The 21,271-nt window shown below is 43.4% G+C and overlaps 1 protein-coding gene across 3 annotated transcripts; it reads right to left on the reverse strand.

Annotated features, from left to right (window-relative positions):
* Window positions 1–7,725: 7,725 nt before the first annotated feature.
* dctd (dCMP deaminase) lies at window positions 7,726–20,638 on the reverse strand. Of its 3 annotated transcripts, none has more exons than XM_076989542.1 (6): window positions 20,367–20,638; window positions 19,783–19,894; window positions 18,696–18,831; window positions 16,433–16,549; window positions 12,403–12,499; window positions 7,726–8,369 (listed from the first exon to the last, which is right to left on the reverse strand). In XM_076989542.1, the coding sequence occupies exons 1-6, from the start codon at window positions 20,384–20,386 to the stop codon at window positions 8,270–8,272; spliced, it is 582 nt and encodes a 193-aa protein (XP_076845657.1). In that variant the 5' UTR covers window positions 20,387–20,638; the 3' UTR covers window positions 7,726–8,269. The 3 variants fall into 3 exon arrangements, with proteins under 3 accessions (XP_076845657.1, XP_076845656.1, XP_076845658.1); XM_076989541.1 differs by lacking the exon at window positions 20,367–20,638 and adding an exon at window positions 20,143–20,340; XM_076989543.1 differs by lacking the exons at window positions 7,726–8,369; window positions 12,403–12,499; window positions 20,367–20,638 and adding exons at window positions 14,227–15,127; window positions 20,143–20,349.
* Between the last annotated feature and the right edge of the window lie 633 nt (window positions 20,639–21,271).

The raw sequence follows: 21,271 nt of genomic DNA on the forward strand, positions 1-21,271 counted from the left end.
GCTTGGGGGACATCACATGACATTTATTCCTTCCAAAGTCGTGCTTTTTCCCCACACTGTTCCCATACTGAGGTCACCTGACGAAGAGCTGCTCAATCTACAATGATTTTGCCATTTTTTCGTCCATTTACAGCATTACAAAAAATACTGACAGATTCTGTGGGGCGTTATGACTTAATTTTATTAGAAAAATGTTTAAATTATGATATTGTCTTTTTATTCAAAAAATTAGGTGCGTTGCCAAATGGCAACATTGTGCAACAATGGAACAATATAGTCAGTGGAGCTAGACAGACACATAGATAGATAAATGGTGTAGGACTAGACAGATATGTTTACAGATATGCTTATATGCTTACAAATATGTTTATTCTTTTGTGTACCATGTCATAAGATAAATGGCACAAAGTGGTAGGCCACGTAAACTGACGGAGTGGGGTCAGTGGATGCTGAAGACCTGTGAAGAGGTCGCCAACTTTCTGCAGAGTCAATCACTACAGACATCCAAACTTCATGTGGCCTTCAGATTAGCTCAAGAACATTGCACAGAGAGCTTCATGGAATGGGTTTCCATGGACAAGCAGCTGCATCCAAGCCATGCATGTACAAGTGGAGGGAGATTATGGTGTGGGGTTGTTTTTGAGGAGCTGGGCTTGGCCCCTTAGTTCCAGTGAAAGGAACTCTGAATGCTTCAGCATACCAAGACATTTTGGACAATTCCATGCTCCCAACTTTGTGGGAACAGTTTGGAGCTGGCCCCTTCCTCTTCTAACATGACTGTGCACCAGTGCACAACGCAAGGTCCTTGGAGTAACGCAAAGACATGGATGGTAGAGTCTGGTGTGGATGAACTTGACTGGCCTGCCCATTACCCGATAGAACACCTTTGGGATTAATTAGAGCGGAAACTGAGAGCTACATCAAACTCATCCAACATCAGTATGTGACCTCACAAATACGCTTATAAAGAATGGTCAATATTCCCTATAAACACACTCCTAAACCTTGTGGACAGCCTTCCCAGAAGAGTTGAAGCTGTTCTAGATGCAAAGGGTGGACCAACGTCATATTGAACCCTATGGATTAGGAATGAGATGTCACTTTTTATTACAAATTTCTCATTGATTAATCAATTGTAACATTTTCCAGTGAACAAAACTAATTATACTCATCTATGAAAGTTCTATGATCTGTATGATCTTGTTTCCATTGTTGCACAATGTTGCCATATGGCAACGTACCAAAACGTACCCCTTAAAAAATAAATATTTAAAAAAAAACTTAATATGTAAATCTAAGTTCATTTTAAGTGATAAAAAACACTGTAAAAATTTTTTACATGTTGGTGTAATAATGCGTGCAGTAGAGGGATATTGGCATGTTAGTAATAGTACTTATTTATTATTAATATACCATGACGGTTATATTATTTCTGTGAGCAGTAGCAATATAAAAGCACTGAAATATATTTTTTGTTTTCACTAGGGATGTACTGAAATGAAAATTTTGGGCAAAAACTGAACAAAAAATGTTTTATTTTTGAACAGTGTTTCATTAATTTTGCACGACATCAATACACAATCTATTTTTGTCTTGATTTCCAAAGCAAAAACAATGGCATCTGCAATTTAGAATTATTAATTGAAATACACGACCAGTCAAAAGTGAAACAGCAAAAAATGAAACTAAGTTTGCTAAGGGCACATTTAAAATTGTATGCTGAGAATTAATTCATATACATTTTTCAAATTATAATCATCTTATAAACAAATGTAAGTTAATTTTTTTTACATTTTAAAGTTACATTTTAAATTTAACAATTGAACTACTCCTTGCAGATGTACCCCTTCTAGTGTGTGTTAGCTTTAGCCCCGGAGCTAAAGAGTAAAACATGCGCTCTGGTTTACGTCTACGGCGTCATTAAAAACATCACTGATCGGCATAAATTTTTCAGCCTTTTCACTTATTCATTCGAACACCGAAAATTTGATTTTTTTTTGCCATTTTCAGCCTAATATTTTCAGTTGCCAAATATTTGCATTTTTTAAATGATTTCATTTATTAAGAGAAAACAGCTCTCCCAAACAACCTGGTCCTATGTGAAAAAATTATCTCCCATGAATTAACCGTGTTTGTCACAGTTATCCTCTCCCCCACGTGTCACTCACATCAGTGTTTTGGTTCTCCATGTGTTTCTCCTGCCACTCCCAACCCTGGCCATGATTATCATTCCCACTTGTTCTGTTTCCCTTGTATTTAAACCTTGTTCGTTGTCTTGTTCAGTGCTGGTAATTGAATGTATGGACTGCCCGTATTCATGTGAGTGTTATGAGTTAGTCTGGCATCTTTTCTTGTGACCGGTTTATGTTCTGGAAGACAACAAACAGGGAGAGTTGACCCTTGACCGTGACCCTGACTCTGACTCTGATTATGGATATGTCCTTAATAAACCTTGCGCTGCTCAACACATGCGTCAGCCTGATCGCTCACTGATGCGTTACAGCGATTAACCACATTTTTTGGAAAGCTGAATTCAATTTTACTAGCCACACCCAGGCCAGATTACTGCCAGACCTGTAGGATGAAGAAATCCCTTAAACCTGTGTGACAACATGAAGTAGGTAAAAAGATCTCAAAATGCAACACGCTATGGCCCAATCTGAAGTAATTCAAGAACAGTTGAGAAACATTGACATCGGTCAGTCTACAAAAGGTTACAAAGCCATTTCTGAGACTCTGGTACACTACAGTGAGAGAGCGATTATCTACAAATGGCAAAAACATGGAACAGTGGCAAACCTTCCCTGGAGTGGCCACCCTACCAGAATTACTCCAAGAGCACATTGACAGGCATCCAGGAGGTCACGAAAGAAGCCAGAACAACATCTACAGCACCGCAGGACTCACCTGCCTCAGTTGAGGGTCAGTTTTCATGATTCAACAAAAATAAAGAGACTGAGCAAAAATGGTTTCCATGGGAGAGTTCCAAGATGAAAAACACAGCTGACCAAAAAAATACACAACATGTAAAAATGAACACGGCAACAAGCACATCATACCGACAGTCAAACATGGTGGTGTTGTGAAGGTCTGGGGCTGCTGTTGCTTCAGGACCTGGACAACTTGCTGTAATTGACAGAACCATGAATTCTGCTCTCTACCAGAAAATCCTGAGGAAGTATGTACGGCCATCAATTTTTGGCCTTTTATGTAGATACTGAGCCCCATGTCTCTACAACAGAGAGGCTGGAGTTTTTACTCCTATAGCAGAGAGGCTGGAGTTTTTACTCCAGTAGGAAAAGCTGTTTAAGTGATATCCCATTCCTAATCCATAGGGTTCAATATGACGTTGGTCCACCCTTTGCAGCTAGAACAGCTTCAACTCTTCTGGGAGGCTGTCCACAAGGTTTAGGATTGTGTTTATGGGGATTTTTGACCATTCTTCCAGAAGAGCATTAGTAAGGTCACATATTGATGTTGGACGAGAAGGCCTGGCTCTCAGTCTCCACTCTAATTCATCCCAAATGTGTTCTATAGGCTTGAGGTCAGGACTCTGTGCAGGCCAGTCATGTTCATCCACACCAGCCTCTGCCATCCATGTCTTTATGGACCTTGTTGGAAGAGGAAGGGGCCAGCTCCAAACTGTTCCCACAAAGTCAAAGTTGGGAGCATGGAATTGTCCAAAATGACTTGATATGGAACTAAGGGGGCCACGCGCAGCTCCTGAAAAACAACCCCACACCATAATCCCCCCCTCCACCAAACTTTACACTTGGCACAATGCAGTCAGACAGGTACCGTTCTCCTGGCAACCGACAAACCCAGACTCATCCATCCATCCACTCATCATGACAACAATAATTAAGGAGATGTAAACAAAGAAGTGATGGGAATGATGAATAGTTCTCATCTTTTATGTATGTATATACATGTTCTCTATTAAATTCTTATTCCTAAGAGTCTTAGACTTCTTGATGGTCAGTAATAGTAGTCCAGGGCCGTGGCGATACATCTGTAGCAGGGGAGAATTTGGGGTGGTGAGAGGGGCCAGGGCAGTGGGTTGACCCTTCATCTGGTTAGGCAGGAGGTGGCAGGCCCAGGGTGGCTAGGAGGAAAGGCTCCTCTGTCCTTGTCTCAGTATTTCTTGGGGAGGAGGTCAGCCATTTTTAAATAGAAAAGAAGGACAATAAGCTCTGCATGGGATTATAATTTGGACAGAAGAAATGTAAACATTTCTGGAGTGTGGCAGCAACTCCTGCATTACATTTTTACAGCCTAACTAACAGGGCAGAACCAGAAGGTAACACAGACTCGGAAGCATCCTGAGACGTTGGCATCCACCCACTACACTGTCAACAAACTTGAGTTATCACGTGCAGTTACAGGATGACAGCACCAGTGCCCTAGTTTACCACCGAGTTGGTGACCTCTTCACACTATGTGCTTCAGCATCCGCTGACCCTGCTCCGTCAGTTTACATGTCCTACCAATTCATGGCTGAGTTGCTGTCGTTCCCAAACACACGTCCATCTTCTTATATACAGCTGACATTTAACTGTGGAATATTTAGGAGCAAGGAATTTTCACCACTTGTTGCACAGGTAGCATCCCATCACAGTTCCACGCTGGAATTCACAGAGCTCCTGAGAACGAGCCATTCTTTCACAAATGTTTGTATGTTTGTCTGCATGCCTAGGTGCTTAATTTTATGCACCTATGGCCATGGAAGTGACTGGAACACCCGATTCCAATAACCTGGATGGGTGAGCAAATACTTTTGGCAGTATAGTGTACTGTACTGTGTACTGTTCTGCAACAGTACAATGATCTGAAGCACACCAGCTAGTCCACCTCTGAATGACTCAAAGAAAACAAAACAAAATGAAGGTTTCTTAGTGGTCTAGTCAGAGTCTGGATTTATATCTGATTGAGATGCTGTGCCATGACCTTTAACAGATTGTTGCTCGAAAACCCTCCAATGTGGCTGAATTAAAACATTTCTGCAAAGAAGTCTTTTTTCCTCCTGAACGTAATCACCAACTCGTGCCCAACCAGTGTATTTTCAGTTCTGATTTAACCAACGGTCACACCACACAAGATCTGTACAAATGCACAAACGCATATTAAGGCCATGTATTTTTGATTTGGGTTGGAACTAAAAATTCTGAAAGGCTGGAGTCTGAGTACATGTAGGCCAACTACAGACACTGTATTTCCCTACAAACATGCACTGAGCACTTAATTTCAAACACATTACCATGTCCCTACCCTCATGTGCCGCATAAGGTTTTATAGGTGCAGTTTCTAAGTTCACAGCCTACAGTCTATATGAGTGTTCACAGGTGTTCACCACCACCCCTCTTAGCAGTTTCTGACCCGAATTCCACTGAGCAGAGACGACCGCATCAAATCGCACTCACCATGGCGTGAACACTGCTACTCACGGTGGTTGCCAGGTAACGGATGTTGCACTGGTGCGAGCAGAAAGCAGGGCACACTTTTCTGATGTTTTCCCCATTTTGCTTGCCCTCCATCAGGGAGACAGTTCTGTCATTTGCCCCCTCTGAGGGACACTGTTTCCATGTTCCCCGTCCTCCTCTGAGTGACACTGACCTCTCACTCCCAGGCCTCAAACTCCAGCCAACAGCAGGACCATAACCACAAACTGACCACTGATGACTAGTTGGAAGACGGCCAACACAAACTGTGCATTTCTCCAGATGGGCTGCGGGCTCTAATCGTACACCTACAAGGCCTCTTCCCAAACAAATGGTTTTAATACAGTGGGGTAAATAACTTAATCCATCACAATTCTTTAGGAAATGATTCAATAACAACTCAGAAGTCAAGCCACAACTCAATTCACATATTCAGTTCCTCCGACACTCATTTCGAACACACCCTGCTCTTGCACAGAACCTCTAGGTGTACTGGGTTTGTAGATTTTGACTGAAATTTTTTTTAATTTTGTTCAAAATTGAATATTACCAATTAGAACAATCATCTAAAAATCAATCACCACCCTTCAATTAAAGCATTAATAGTGCATTCCACAATGCACAACTGCAGTTTTACACCTCTAGAGGATGAAGCAATAGTTATACACACAGGCATTTTATAGCTCTGTTCCTTCCAACACTACAATTTTCATTATATTTACTGGAGCAGACCCTTAATTTTAAATATCCCACAAGTCTGAGGTTAGAGAAGCTAATTATATTGGCCATCGCCCAACTTCCGTGTTCTTTTTACCTTATCAGTACTTAGTATCCGTCTTCAAACTTCCCTTCGTTATTCTGGCCATCAGCCAGTTGAACATTGAGAAGCAAGGCCGTCACGTGCCAGATAATCATTACTCAATGAAACGGTGTTGACTTTGTGGTGTGGCTCTCATAAGACCTGAGACACAGCCAAAGTCAACGGTCCTCTTCTGCGAAATCTTTCCCTTCTGACACCAAAGATTAAAATGTCTTTTAAGAGTCAGGCACACTGGAGCTGAACGTGCTTGTGTCAATACAAGCCCCGTCAGTCTGTTATTGACTGAGAAACTTTACAGCTTTTTTTTTTTTTTTTTTACATGGGTTCAAAACCAAAGAGGCACTCCGAATGCTTCTTGGAGAGGTTCAAAACCAATGTCAAAAAACCCTGAAAAGTCCAGTTTTCTTGGTCAGCAACAGACTGCAGCTAGGCCACAGGGTGCAAACGCACACACACACACTATTTATTTTTTCAAAATAAACACCCACACCTATGCACCAGCAATATGGGTAAATGATTTCCAAGCAGACCACCAACACTTCTTTAAGTCGCTCTGGATAAGAGATAAGAGTGTCTGCCCAACATTGCAAGTGTTAACGTTAAACACGCATGCGCATGTACACATACACACTCAGGATTAAAAGTTCAGTAAAAATAGAGCTGCACTGGCATATACTGTACATATCTGAATATTTATGCCTTTCTAACGCTATCTATTATTGGACATTAAAGGTGATCGGTCCACGTACTGCCACAGGTCTTCTGCAGGCAGTAGATATTTCATCTCATTCTGTGGCGTGCCAGACTCCCCCTTCAGCACAACACGGATTCCATTCTGAAAAGAGCAGGTTGTCCTTCCCATCCAAACCCAACCCACAAAAGGGAGTCCAAAGCTCTGCTTGCAGCAATGCTGCCACCTAGTGCTCACTCACAGCAATGTCAGCAACCTCAGGAATAGACAGGCAAAGCAGTATCTGCTTCAATGCCTCTGCCTGTTTTGTTTGTTTTTCTTGTTTTGTTTTAAAAGGGGGGGGGGGGATGATTCTCCTGAACAGTTTTCATGTACCTTATGATGCTGCCAGCACTTTGACCAAGCAGGAAAGTGAATTGGCAGACGAGGAGTTATCCATTACTGGGCTCATTTTGTAACGACAGCCGGGAGCTATAGTGGTTTCACAGGGCGATACTGCCAGAGTGACTGAAGATTAGAAGCTGCTGCCAGTTGGATGTCTAACCGAGGTCAGCCAAGGTCACCCTCACCCAGGTAGGACACACTCGCTTGGCACACTTCACCCATCTCTGCAACAACTGGAGAAACGAAATCCTGTTTCACGCATGGCCAGAAACCAAGATGGCTGCAGGCTTATCAACATATTTATATTACGCATTTTAATTGGAGCCACCCTAAAAAAAAAAAAAAGAATCAGAAATTCGAGACTGTATTGATTGAGAGGACAAGTCAGTGACTTCATTGTCACAAGATGGGTTGTATTTTACATTCCTTCCACAGGAACAAAGGACAGACACACACACACACACACACACACACCTCAAATTCAATCTAATTCACTAAGTTTTCAGCTCTGAAACTAAAAAGCTGTTGTAGCAGAGGATAAATCATGCAGTTACAATCCATTTTTTAATCACTGAAATTCAAAAGTGGCTAGAAAAGCAGACCTTAACAGCACAATCAGACAACACAGCATTTATGCAAAGAACATGTTCAAATTAGTAGACTTTGAGGATTTCATTAGTAGAATAGTTTGTGGGCATGACGAACGTCAGCCTTCAAAGTTCTTCCGAGCACAGCTTCTGGTTTTTCAGTATTCAGCATTTCAGAGAACAAAGTGCTGAAGTGCTCTTGGTGTGCAACTGCACATTGAGGGAAAATCTGTTTACATTCCTGCAACAGTTTGTACTTGAGTATTTCAGTTAGGGTTTCATTTTTGTAACTACTGGTATTTAAGTATGTATATATTGTGATGAGCAGTATTGCAGAAGTGTCTGATGTTCATTGTGAGGGCAGTTCCTCCGTGCTCACGCCACTCACGCCGACGTGACCGATGGAGCTAAAGTCGATGACGATCTGATTACGTTTCGGCTTAAACTGCCTGAAAAACACAAAAACAAACACGACTAACGTGAGGGCTACGGAGACAATATAACAGTTCACTTCACAAAACGTTTAAGAAAACCGCACGTGTACCACATGAAGCACAAACACTACAGAGAACGAAAAAGAGAATGAGAGAGAGAGCGCAAGAGAGAGCGAGTGAACAAGAGAGGGGAAAGAGGGATAAAGGCGGCTAGCACTTTCACACCACATCACCACCTCCTTCCACTCCAGCATGCAGCTTTGGAAGAGGCAATTTCTCAGCACCCTCCTCTAGGGGGGAAGTGGAGACGAACACCGAACAGCCCGGCGGTGGGGGGGGGAGGGTCTACTGTAGACCCCGTGCCACGAGGCCCCGCCGGGGCAGGCTACACTCTCCATTCTTATTTCCACCCGCTCGGACACGGCCGGAGACACTTCGCCCGTCACACAGCCGCCACCGCTGTTCTTAGTTTCTGTGTAACTGCTCTGAAAACCTTTCCTTCTGTTCACCAGACACACACCTGGAACGCGCTACGCTCCCACACATCTCCACATTATAAGTTTGAACAAAACATATAATTTTTTTAAATTACATTTAAAGGAGCATTCTAGCAACTGCACAAGCCTGCACATGAGCAGCTGTGGGCCCAAGCTGGTGGGAGGGGTACAGGCGGCCAGCTCTCTCTCCCCCCAGCAGGGAAACACAACCCTGCCCTGCACTTCACAGCTCATCAGCTTCTGGGTCTTCATCACAGCTGTCCACGCAGCGTCCACACTAGACCCCCGCACTGCCAATATCTCCCGCACTTGACCAGGCGACCAGACGTTTGGCTTCTCGCCTCCGGGTCAAGAAGGTATTTCCAATCATCAGTGGGGCACGTGACCCACTCGGCGTGTGAAATAAAGCGCTGGCCATTGGAGTAGGAGTCACGGTGACCGGAGGGGCACAGCGCCGGTAAGACAGAGGGAGCGGACACCGAGATAACTGCAGCCGTGTGGGAAGCATTTTCCACAGGCAGAGGACAACCTTCAGGAGGCAGTGAGGGAAGCAACCCGCCTTCTCTTGCAGACAGCCAGCAGGATTGTGTATATGAAACTCCCCCACCCGTCCGTCCCTCCCTCACCCGTCCGCGGGTAGGAGGGTTTCTTTGTCATCCTCTTTGAGCCAGCTCTGAGCAAAGTCTTAAGAGTATATTGACTTTAGGACTCTAAACGGCAGGTACATATCGCACCAGTGCCGGTTTCTCCACACAGAGGCCACTACCACTGCTCACACAGACCAGTGCAGTCCAACAGTCTCTTCCTCCTGGGCCTCATTACAGAAACGTGAAGGACATATGTGGGAGATAAAAGGAAAGAATATGCCACCCTGTGGATATATATTAAAATGTGTGTCATTAAAGTATTAAATATTAAAACAGAAGTAATTAAAAAGGTGGGCTCCTGAAACATTGATATGTTTTAGTCCCACGGGTTGTTAAGATGATCACAAAGGCGTCTGAATTAGACTAGTGACGATGACGTGTTTCATCACATGAGTGGCAGATGAATTACCTGAAACGGAAATACACAAAATTAAACCCCAAGGCCTTGTGGGTAGACAGCTTTACACTTTAGAGTAATGGTCAAAACTTCATTCCTGGAGCTACAGCGCCTTACAGTTGATTACAGACATAGAAAAAGAAGTACAACTAGGAGATGGTTTTCAACTCTTCAGTGTGGTGAGACAGAGCAACGTCTGGTCTGGACGTTGCAAGTAAACGCTGGAATTAGAGTAAAATCACAGGTGTACAGGTAAACGCTGGCATTAGGGTAAAATGACAGGTTTACAACAGTGTGATTCATTTGGCACCCAGCCTGACAGAGATCCATGCTTCGGTTCAAACATGTCGATGAAAACGAGGTAGGGATTCATGTCTTCGTTAGCCAACCCGAGTGCGCATATTTGTAGTTTATAGCCTGCACATCTCAGAGAGCCTGCAGCAGAGATGTGGATATGAAGAACTATGACTCTGAATCAACTCACTTTGACTCTGTAGATGGTTTTCCATCCACCGAGTTTTTGCGCATTTTGAAAATGCGCATGAAAAAAGCTGGATGGAAAAAGACCAAAATTCAAAAAAAGCCCCAAATATCGCAAAAAGATTTTTACGCTAGGAGGAGGTGGAAAAGTTAGACTATCGCATCACCAAAATTCGGAAAAACTGGATGGAAAAGGGTTTTTCACATAAACAATGATGTATCATGCCTCAAGTCATGTGGTTCTGTACATGATCGCGATGTAAAGATGGCAAATGCATACAAAAACAGTTCTGGAGAGCGCAAAAATTGAATTTAACTTCTCCATGTATAGAAAACCTCAACGTGCAAAAATGCGTAACTGCCAGATGGACGTAAAACCACTATTGTTTGGCTTCCTCTCACGTGATCTACAGTTTATTCGCATAACTGTAATGAATGGAAACAAGTTTTTCTGCCGAAACTTGGAAATTGCGCATTATTTTTCTGAAAGGTTTGGATGGAAACCCGGCTTGTAATGAAAAGTAAGTCCACAGGGTGGACTTTTCCTTTATATTCAGATTAATATATTTTTAACACTGTTGTCTGTATCTGTTTGCTTAAATTGATCAGACCTCTGCAGTGCACTGAACATTTTATAATGTAATCAGCTAAATAAAGTTAATAAAACTCATTCTTTGTGACAAGTAACAAAACAAAAAGAATAACCTCAGTCAGTGCAGTGGTCAATGACTTCTCAAAAAGGCTTTGAATCAGTCACAACTAGCAGACCCCAAATAACAGCTCATCACATTCAGAAGCAGGAGAAAATCACAGCTCGGGTACACACAGTCACAATGTTTCAGATCAGGATGTTTCCAGGGTCATTGTGTTTTTTGCCTTCACAGAGTAATGGACACAAAAACAACAACACTGCCAGCGTCTTTTAACGGAGTCGCTTTGACGAGCATATGTACATTCACCGACCTCTTTCCCTTCTTTACCTATTCACTTGGGTTCTGCTGGCTACCCTCGGTCCCGCTAGCTCAGGAGAAACGTGGTAACGATGGTCCATATTTGTACAAAGATTACAGCTGCTGTCCCGTTAGACGTTCTGGTGTTTCACAGGGGTCACCGGTGAAGACCAGCCTTAAAAGCCACACTGCATATATTCAGCCATTTGCAAATTAGATCTGCCAAGCGATACATTTCTCGACACAGAGCAAATTCTGAGGAGTAAGAAGAGTGTTTCTCCATCTCAGGGGTGGAGAACAGAGTCCCTCCCTGAAGGTCAACAAGGGTCTTCACCGCTGATAAACTGTCTGCTTCGACACATTTTAGCATCTTGGACAAGACAAGGTTGCGCACGTTTGTAGTCAAGGCACCGAATCAGACAGAGAGAAAAACAGGAAAAAAAGAGAAAAGCTAACAGATGATGGAGGGGACAGTGTTCTGCCAGCAATCAGACGATTTGGACAGGACACTTTGCCCACAGGAATAAAAAATTCTGAGAACTGTAAGACTGCCAGACAGCTTGGCTTAAAACAAACCCAATATTGCAGCCCTGCGTGGCACGGCTAACCGCACCAGCCTCAACGTGACGCGCCTTTACTTCCAACTTTGAGGCCTTAGCTTGTTCGTTTTATGCCTGACTGGCTAACAACGTATAGTGTAATTTATCTGGATGTCACTGCCTTTCTCCATCTGCGCGAGGAAGACAGGTAAAATTAATATCCCTTTTCCCCTGGCAAGATAAATTAATAAATTAAAAAAGTGATCATGACTGCCTTTGCCTTTCTTTCTCCAACACCCCCCCCCCCTCTCTCTCAGGTTTATTCAGGTTGTTTGAGGCTAGAGAGGCCCCCTGTTACTGGCTATCCATGACTCCCTGAAGAGGTCATTACTGCAGCCATCTCGCTCTCTCCCTCACGCGCACACACACACACACATGCACGCACCGCAGAGGCCCCGTTATAGTGCTGTCAGAGTCATCTAAGGGATGTAAATTAAAGTTTTGCCGACCTCAGTCCCTCAGGGCTCAGGAGACCCACCTGTAAGTGACACCCGCCATGGCCAAGAGTGTTCGGGAGGCCTTCATCTCGGGAGTGTCGTGGTACTTGTCTGACAAGTAAATTACATCCTTAATACCTGCAAGGAGAGATGTACTGGGGGTTAGGGATGGAGAGACACGGACGAATAGACACACAGTGAAAGGAAAAAGCATGGTTTTAAAGTGTGTGTGTGTGTGTGTGTGTGTGTGTGTGTGTGTGTTCATTCTTTGGGAAGGGCTTTGCTGTGGAAGACTTCAGGCCGTGTCAAGAACATCAGGTAGAAGGGAAATCACTGCTGGAGCTTTCAAACATGAGTGGCGTTCATTAGCTCCTCTGCACTGGTCAGGACCACAGGAAGGGTAGCTCACATGAAGGGGCAGGACTAAGACATACAGCTGTCCATCAGCCAACACCAGGACTATTCAGGCAAGGTCAGAACTTCTGGTGTCTCCATATGAACTCCTGTCTTAAACTCAGCTGGAAGAGCCAGCTACTGGAATTAATACTGCCAAGAACATTGTGAAATATTACACTTTTAAATTAATTTGCTGATGAATAAGAAGCAAGACCATAGTGCCAGATGTTAGAGAGCACTCTGAAAGTGCTCTGGTTCACTTCACCATCCTAGTCTGTATTCCAGTATCAGAACGACTCGATGTCCTCATCACGTCCATAATGTTATATGCTTTTCGAAGCCCTGTGTATCCACGGGTGTGGCAGGAAGAGGAAGCCCAGAGACAGCAAGAAACAAAACAGCGGACTTCTCCCTGTGCGGACCAGGAGGAACACAGAACCAACCGCTGGAAAAATCGCTTTGCTTTCTGGAGAAGGTTCTCCAGAGACACGGCCATGACGGGACCAGTCAGCGCCTCAGATGACAGCCAGTGAGGAGACAGCTGCTACCGTGGGGAAATGCAAACACAGCGACTCCTGACGGACATCAGACTCCCTTCAGAACGAGAACGCAGCACAGACGCACGGCACGCGAGAACACCGACAACGACGGGGACAAAGGGGTAAAAATATATTAATTCAGCCTTTATTTAAACTTGGAAATACACAGAGGTAGAGACCTCAGTTACAATCTAGCCGAATGAAAATTAAAAGCCTCTAGGGAGCTAGTAACACAAATAAGAGTCTTGAATAAAAGTGGTGATGAGTACTATAAAAATTGCCAAATAAAACTATTCTAAATAAATAAAATAAAATCTAAGGAAATGCAACAAAAAAAAAAAGACAACTGAAAAATTGTTACATAATTTAAAAAATGTCACAATTATTACATTAGTATATGTAAAGTAGATCATAAATACATATAAGCCATTATAATTGTATATTATTGCTATAAATAATTACTGTAGTACATGTAAATTATGTAACTGCATAATATATAGCTTGTTTTAACCACATTTCTATTATATAAACCATTAGTATTTTATTATTAATTATAATATAAAATACTAAATTTAAATACATAATATTTAATCTAATATTAAATATATATAATATAAAAATATACATTTTATATACCAGTATATATACACACACACTCTCCATTACACTATCTGTATTATACGTTACATACAAGTATATATATATGTTAGCTCTTTTCATTTATATTTATTATATTAATATATATTACAAAAACGATTTTTTGTATTTAAAATGTGTATATACACAGAAAAAAAACACATTATATATATATATATATACATACACACACACACACACACACACACACACACACACACACACACACATATATATATTATATATATAAAAATAAACACACACACACACACACGTAAATTAGTTTTCTATATACATACATGTATTCCTACATGACATACAGTGTAATGTAATGTGTGAATAAAAGTACATTTGTTGCAGTCTTCCCCAGATTAAGCGTTTGTTTATGTAGTATAACTAAGCTCTCGGAGATCTCCCTCACCAACCCAGCGGACACATTTGAGCAAGATAAATATGGACAGTATGAGCAACATTAAGCTCTTTTCTGGGACAATAAATGTTGGGTCTCCTCTTAACCAGAGGTTAGAGAAAAGTAAAAATAACGAGATTGATCCAGGAGTAGGCCAACAGAACAGACAGCAGGTTAATAGTCACCCTGAGGTGCTAATTAACTGATATCCGAACTCCATTCTTTAGCTTCAACACAGTACAGACCTGCCATCTCAACTGTTTCTCTGGGAACAAAATCCAACATGGCCGTCTGTTCCAGCACGCGGGCTGGGGCAGGACTTAGAAGACGCGTCGCCAACACCTGCTTTCCACTAATCGCCAACATTATGCCTGTGGATTCACCGACGTCGACTTAAAGCAGAAAGCTCAAGTCTGAGCGCACAAGCCTCAGACGACATGCCCATGAAGATGCCGCGGCAGACGCCTGGGCCATGTGGGCCCACAGATGCTCAGAGCCGAGCTCACGTGCTGGGCCCAAATCAGCAGAGTTCTGAGAAACATCTTAACGGAGCAGCAGAGAAGAAAGCAGACTCCCAGCACGCGATGAGCTAGCGTGCTAGTCCAGGACGACAGTCAGTCAAAACCCCGTTAGCTGCTGTTCACAGTAAACTCAGCTCCATCGGTGCTGGAGTTCAAACACAAAACCCACCATCCAGTTTGGCTGTCGGTAAAACAGAATGTTCTGGAAGGAGGTCACGTGCTGCTTTATTCTTCCTCACAGCTGCACCCTGTGAAGTATGACTAACTGAAAGAAATAGCAGACAGAAAACAAAAATCTCTCTCACACACACACACACACACACACACTCCTGAGGATATGAAGTGATCTGATACTGCCAGCTTTCAATCACCTTATCTGTCTCAGTGTCTCTGGCCAAATCCAGTCATTAAAGACATGACATGGAAGCATAAAGATGATAATTTCATGCTGTAACATCAGTGGGCCAAAGCACCCTAGTAATCAAAGAGACATGAAAGGGTGCGCGCGTGTGTGTGTGTGTGTGTGTGTGTGTGTGTCCCCACCTGTGACCTCGTAGTCAGGAGTCCTCACAGGGTAGCAAAAACAAGTGTGTGTGTGTGTGTGCGCGCGCGTGTGTATATTCTATTCCTTCTTAACAGCACACTCTGTTGAGGCCTTGCCTGAGGTACACCAGTAAAGAGGTCTCAAGAAGAAGAAGAGAGACAGACAGACAGACAGAGAGAGAGAAAATGGGAGAGGGGCAGAGAGTGAGTAAGGGAGAGAGACAGAGGGATGGGCAGAGTTTGTTTGTGAGAGTCGTCACAGCAGAAGAGGCAGAGTGTGTGTGAACAACGGGAGAGGAAACCTGTCACCATGTGTAACGCAGACAGCAGGCAGACACGGACCAGGGAAACATGAGGACACTCAAATCGACCATGCGCATGTGTGGTGCGCGTGTGTACACACACGTCTGGGGTTGGTGTGGTCATGTTCGTGTGTGTGTGTGTGTGTGTGTGTGTTGTTGGGTTGGTGTGATCGTGTGTGTGTGTGTGTGTGTGTGTGTATATAAGAGAGCACCCCCGCTGGGCTCTCAACACAGCAGGATCCCTCACTCTGGAGCTTCTCTCCCCTTCATCACACATGTGCATGCACACGCATGTCAAGCGTGTTCTGCAGGGCCTGCGCACGGCACTGGGTCAAGGCAGCAAGTCATGGGTCCAGGTCGAAAAAGAGCAGAGATATTACCATCGCAACCACACGGCAAACTTCACACCAGCGATTAGCCCGTCAGGCCACGTCACAGAGATGGTCAAGGTACAAACAGCAACGTTGGTATACGGCTATTCTGCAGCAGAAGAGGAGCCCGTGTCTTAATGACTAGGGAGGAAAATTAATGAATCATTTGATCTTTCTCAGCTTATTACACTTGGGAGGCCAGGATCTTTGTGCAGGTGTGCGTGTTGTTAATCCAGGGGTTGTGTGCAGGTGGGAGGGTTGCTAATCCAGGAGTTGTGTGCAGGTGTGCGGGTTGTTAATCCAGGGGCTGTGTGCGGGTTGTTAATCCAGGGGCTGTATGCAGGTGGGACTCACCTGCCTGGATGATGAGCTTAGCGCACTCGTTGCAGGGAAACAGAGCCACATACATGGAGCAGCCTTTCACGTCTGCAGAGTTCTTATTCATGATGGCGTTCAGCTCTGCATGACACACTGTTGAACACAGAGGAGCAGCGCACGTTTATAGGAGCCCAGAAACACCATTTTTGAAGAAAAAAAAAAAACACAAACAGATTTTTCCCCTCTTTTTCTCTCTCTCTCTCTCTCCCACACACACACACACACACACACACACACACACACACACACACACACACACACAGCATCTGTCCACAGAGAAGCTCTTTGTTGGACAAAATCAAAACAAATCAGCAGCAGTCCCAATTTCTCAGCATTAATGGGCAAAGAGGAGAGAGGAGAAACAAGCCCGTGCAGGAGGAGACGTGCGGGAGTCTGAACAGATGTCGGCTCTCCTCAGCATCAGGCGCAAAGTCCCAGGCTAATCAGTCCCTCTCCCAAAGTTAATTACTGCAACGAAGAGACCCATCAGTGGATGGAGATGAGCACACAGCAATTACCAAGAGACCTGACACCACAGCCACACACTCGTACTGGAAAAGCCCTAGAACCAGAGAGAGAGAGAGAGAGAGAGAGAGAGAGAGAGAGAGAGAGAGAGAGAGAGAGAGAGAGAGAGAGAAGAAAAGGAACAGCAGAAAAGACAAGTGTGCAGAATGAAGTGAGAATTGGAGGAGAAGCATCAATAATTCACTCTCACTCACACATCAGTGCTCAGCAACTTGAGAGAAGTTGCAGGATGAGTGGCAGATGTCGGGCCTGCCTGGGACACAGGAGACGGCTTAGCTCCACCTTCAACTACGTCTTCAAGTCTGCATCACCTCCATCCATGCTACCATGGCAAATGCCAACATTGTTTTACCAATTAATCAGCATTAGTATAATTTTATAGCTATTTGTTTCTATTTACCCATACTATTTATTTAACCCGATATTATTCTAGTGTAGTACTAAGAAACAAACAATAAAAAAAAAAAATCACAGAGTCCGGAACTCATTCAGACTTCATAAGTGGTTTCTTGGCGCCATCTAGTGGCTACTACAACAATCGTACTAGTTCTGGTTTAGTGTCAATGCCCATTCAGTAAGGCCTCAAAACGGATGGACACCTTCAAGATTTACACCAGACTATAAATCAAAAACTCACAAAATAGATGCTCTTGCCACCCCCCCCCCCCCCCCCCGATTAAATTGCATTGTTAAGAAGTGTTATTCTGAACAATATGGTTTACTTCTGGAGTGCATATTTCTGAAAATGCCAACTGGTTTGTTCACACTTGTAAACTGTGACAATTTCTGTCAGTGAAAAAGACAGCCGTAATCAGGATTGGAATTAATCTACAGGCAATATAGAGTGATTAGTAATGCCTGGCTCAGACTGGATCAATGCCTGTAAAAGCCAGAAACACTTGGGAAGAAAAGAGAAGAAAAAAAAAAAAAAAAGTAAAATAAATTCTCTCCTAGCTTTCTCATTAACAGCACCCACAGCTGCCTCCTGGTGAGCAAATATAGAACTACAAACAACTGGATGCAGTCTGTTGGCAGTCTGTATTCAGTCTGACAAATTATATTAAATCAACCTCAAGAACCTATAATAACATGGCAATCATTAACATTAATTCTTTGTTAGCTTTTATTAGCACCACAACTTTATAAATGAAACTTGAAATTCATTTATTGACTAGGAGAGGGAGCCACCAGTGCCGATATCAAGATAACACGATAAGTCTGTACTAAGCCAGCATAAGCAAGTACACACACACAGACAGACACACACACACACACACAGACAGACAGAATATGGTATGCTAAGACACCATATTAAGGTAGAGCCGTGGGTCACCCTTAAAGACTTTGAGAGGTGGACTGGACAGGTCTGCTAAGCTGACAGTTATGATCAGTAGGTCCTCCATTATGCCCAACACTGAAGTGAATGACTGAAGGCCCGCCCCCGACAGTCTCCTATTGGCTGTCAGAGTACGCTGCCAAATGTTGTACTACTGTGAACCTTTTCAATAGCTAATGGAAGGTCAATTCATACCCTTCTTTTGTAACTATAATGGGTACACACACTTTTGTTAGTGAAGTAATGCAAGTTCATTACTGGCACAAAAACACCACTGTGATCCAGTGACTGCCAGCACCATCAGTGGGGGAAAGGAAGGTGTCTTATGCCGATAAAGAGTGCTTGAAGATCCCACCCAAACCAGCTCAGGTATCTCACCATATGGGTATTTCGTGTCCAGCTTGTCTTCAGCAGCGCGAGACCAGGGCAGTAGATCATCGTCGCAGCCATTGGGCATCCCGTTGTATCCAATACCCACAATCTTATTCTCCTGATTCACAATACAGGCACCCACCTACAAAGCAGAGTTTACACCCGATCAGCTGCAGGAAAGCCACACAATCTTTTCTTAATTTCCCTCTCAGGATTGGCTTTAGAATTTCCAATGCTGCAATGCACATATGAGCTTGCTAGCCAATCACATTTGTTATACAGTTCATTTATTATGAGATTCTTTCCCAATCTAGAGCCAGGTAGTTACTGCACCCTTATCTGGCTGTTCTGGAATCATAAACGTGTCCATACTGGATCCTGTGAGGGGGGGGAACTTCCTGACCAAACAGGATGTTCCTCAAGAGCAGGGCCGGAGTGGGACACTTTTTCAGCCCGGGAGTTTCATGCCCAAATCCGGCCCAAAATTATTTTTCCCTCCCAATCGGCCCAAACTAGAGACTGACATGAGCCGGCCCATCGGGAATCCTCCCGAATCTCCCGATTAGCCACTCCGGCTCTGCTCAAGAGTGTTCTTTAGGGACTTCAACTTCTCATTCTATTGATTTAATAAATGTAGAAATAAAATTGCTACATGATATTTTTGTCATATTGTGAATGCCCAACATGCCATCATCTTTTTCATAATAATGAAGGAAACACAAAGTGACATAGAAACTCTCTTCATTAGGAGAAACAGAGTACTGTGTTCCCATCATTGGTAAAAACAGATAAGGGGAAAACAAAACATCTGGAAGGAGTTGAAGAACCAGTTTAATGTCTCAGCGGAGCGTTGCGAGAACATGTGCTGGCTCAGCTGTGACTAGCAGCTCTGGAGGGTATAAGCAGCATTTCACCTGCCCTGCAGCCGTAAACACACACACACCTCACACTGAGCCTTCATGGCCTCACACACACACCTCACACAGCGCCCCACGCACTGCTCACGAGCCAGCCGTCAGTGGCCAGTGTGGTCGAGGGTGAGACAGTGAACGTGGACGGAGCCGAGGGAGATGTTCACAGACGTGTTTGATACCTGAGAGTTTGGATCCTTGCTCCTCTGAGCAGACAGGAAAGCAACACTCATGAAATATTCAGGCCACTCCAGATAGTCCTGCCTCTTCCTGGTCCAATTCTCACAGTGTGTCCTGGTGGGAGGGGGGTTATTAGCTGAAGAATACACAGGTACAGTATTGGAGATGAAGCAGCAATCACTAAGAAGTGTCCAACAAGCACAGCCCTTACAGGAGGAGGACAAAATAAAACTCAAATGTGCTGTAGTCCAAAGGGCCGAGGATGTCATCACTTCTCTGTCCTGTAATATGCTACAACAGATTATCCTACTAACTCTAACTACTAAAGTCTAAATCGCTGGAAAATAATTAGTCGCAATCACCTTGATATTTTTCCCCTAATAGTCATCCACGCTCACTCAATATCGTCTTTTTCCCCCTAATCGTGTATATGTGCATTTCACACGTGTGGCGTGCACAGAAGTTAATACATATATAACCGAACGCCTCCAGTCATCGAACCTATTTATACTCTATAGCTCACGAATCTGACGTCCTGTAATAACACCAAACAGACAATACGGTAGACAGGCTTTACTACGCTTACCCGACTTCTGCTTGATTCATCCTGTATAGGCACAAATACTGATTCCCTACTAAAACGAAGCACTTTTAGGCTTTCCCAATTTGACCAGCAGGCACACAAACTCCCGCGAAAAACTTTATGGGTCTACTCAACTTCCCTGATTTAGCGGAAATAGCGTGTCTGCGTTGAAGAACACCATCACTGCGCACAAATACCGCAGTTTCGCAGAGTCAAGACTATACATTTAGCCAGTACCAGCCACAAAGTGTTGTGCAGTAAAGGCCAAAGAATGAATATGAATTGTTACGGCATTTTTCACGCATTTATAATTCGGTTCAAATTAGAACTAATGAAAAAAAGATTGAAATAGCTATCAGCGTCTTTAGTTAAACGCATGCGAATGTTTATTTCGCTGTAAAGAAGAGCTCGTTTCCATGCAAGTTGAAAGTAGAAATCCGCATTTTAATAAATGAGAATGTTTGTTTTATTTGTAATTATGCACATGCATGAACACATTTGTATTTGGGCGTGAGCTGACTATCATGTATGCAGGGCTCTCAAGTTTTAAATTCAGTTCAGAGTGAGATTTTTTCGGCAGAGGTGTTGATGGTGAGTGATGTTGTTGTGCGAAGGGGCGGGGGTCTTTACTGTGGGCGTTGTTCTAATCATTTCTGTGCGTGAGAAATACAAAGGTGTGTATGGGGAGGATTCAGTGCCAATTGGAAAAGTAATCACTACTAGGCAAAAATGGAAATGCAATCCACAAAATGCATTGCTTTTCCATACAATTATGCAGAATACGTGCCAAAATGAAATGCAAAAGCACTATTACATTACATTTCAATGCACTTTATCTCTTTATTAAAAAACAATACACACGAATTTGCATTCAAAACCAAAATGCTGAATTTGTGCCAGAATTGCAT

This window comes from Brachyhypopomus gauderio, unplaced genomic scaffold, assembly GCF_052324685.1.
Source record: "Brachyhypopomus gauderio isolate BG-103 unplaced genomic scaffold, BGAUD_0.2 sc68, whole genome shotgun sequence".
In the NCBI taxonomy this organism is placed as follows: domain Eukaryota; kingdom Metazoa; phylum Chordata; class Actinopteri; order Gymnotiformes; family Hypopomidae; genus Brachyhypopomus; species Brachyhypopomus gauderio.

Coding starts and splice junctions, on each gene's coding strand:
- dctd (XM_076989541.1), bottom strand. CDS start 20,168: ATGACTATTAGGGGAAAAATATCAAG. Junction 19,895..20,142: donor ATTAGGGGAAAAATATCAAG/GTGATTGCGACT, acceptor CCCTCCCACCAG/GACACACTGTGAGAATTGGA. Junction 12,500..16,432: donor TAAGCTCATCATCCAGGCAG/GTGAGTCCCACC, acceptor CTCTCCTTGCAG/GTATTAAGGATGTAATTTAC.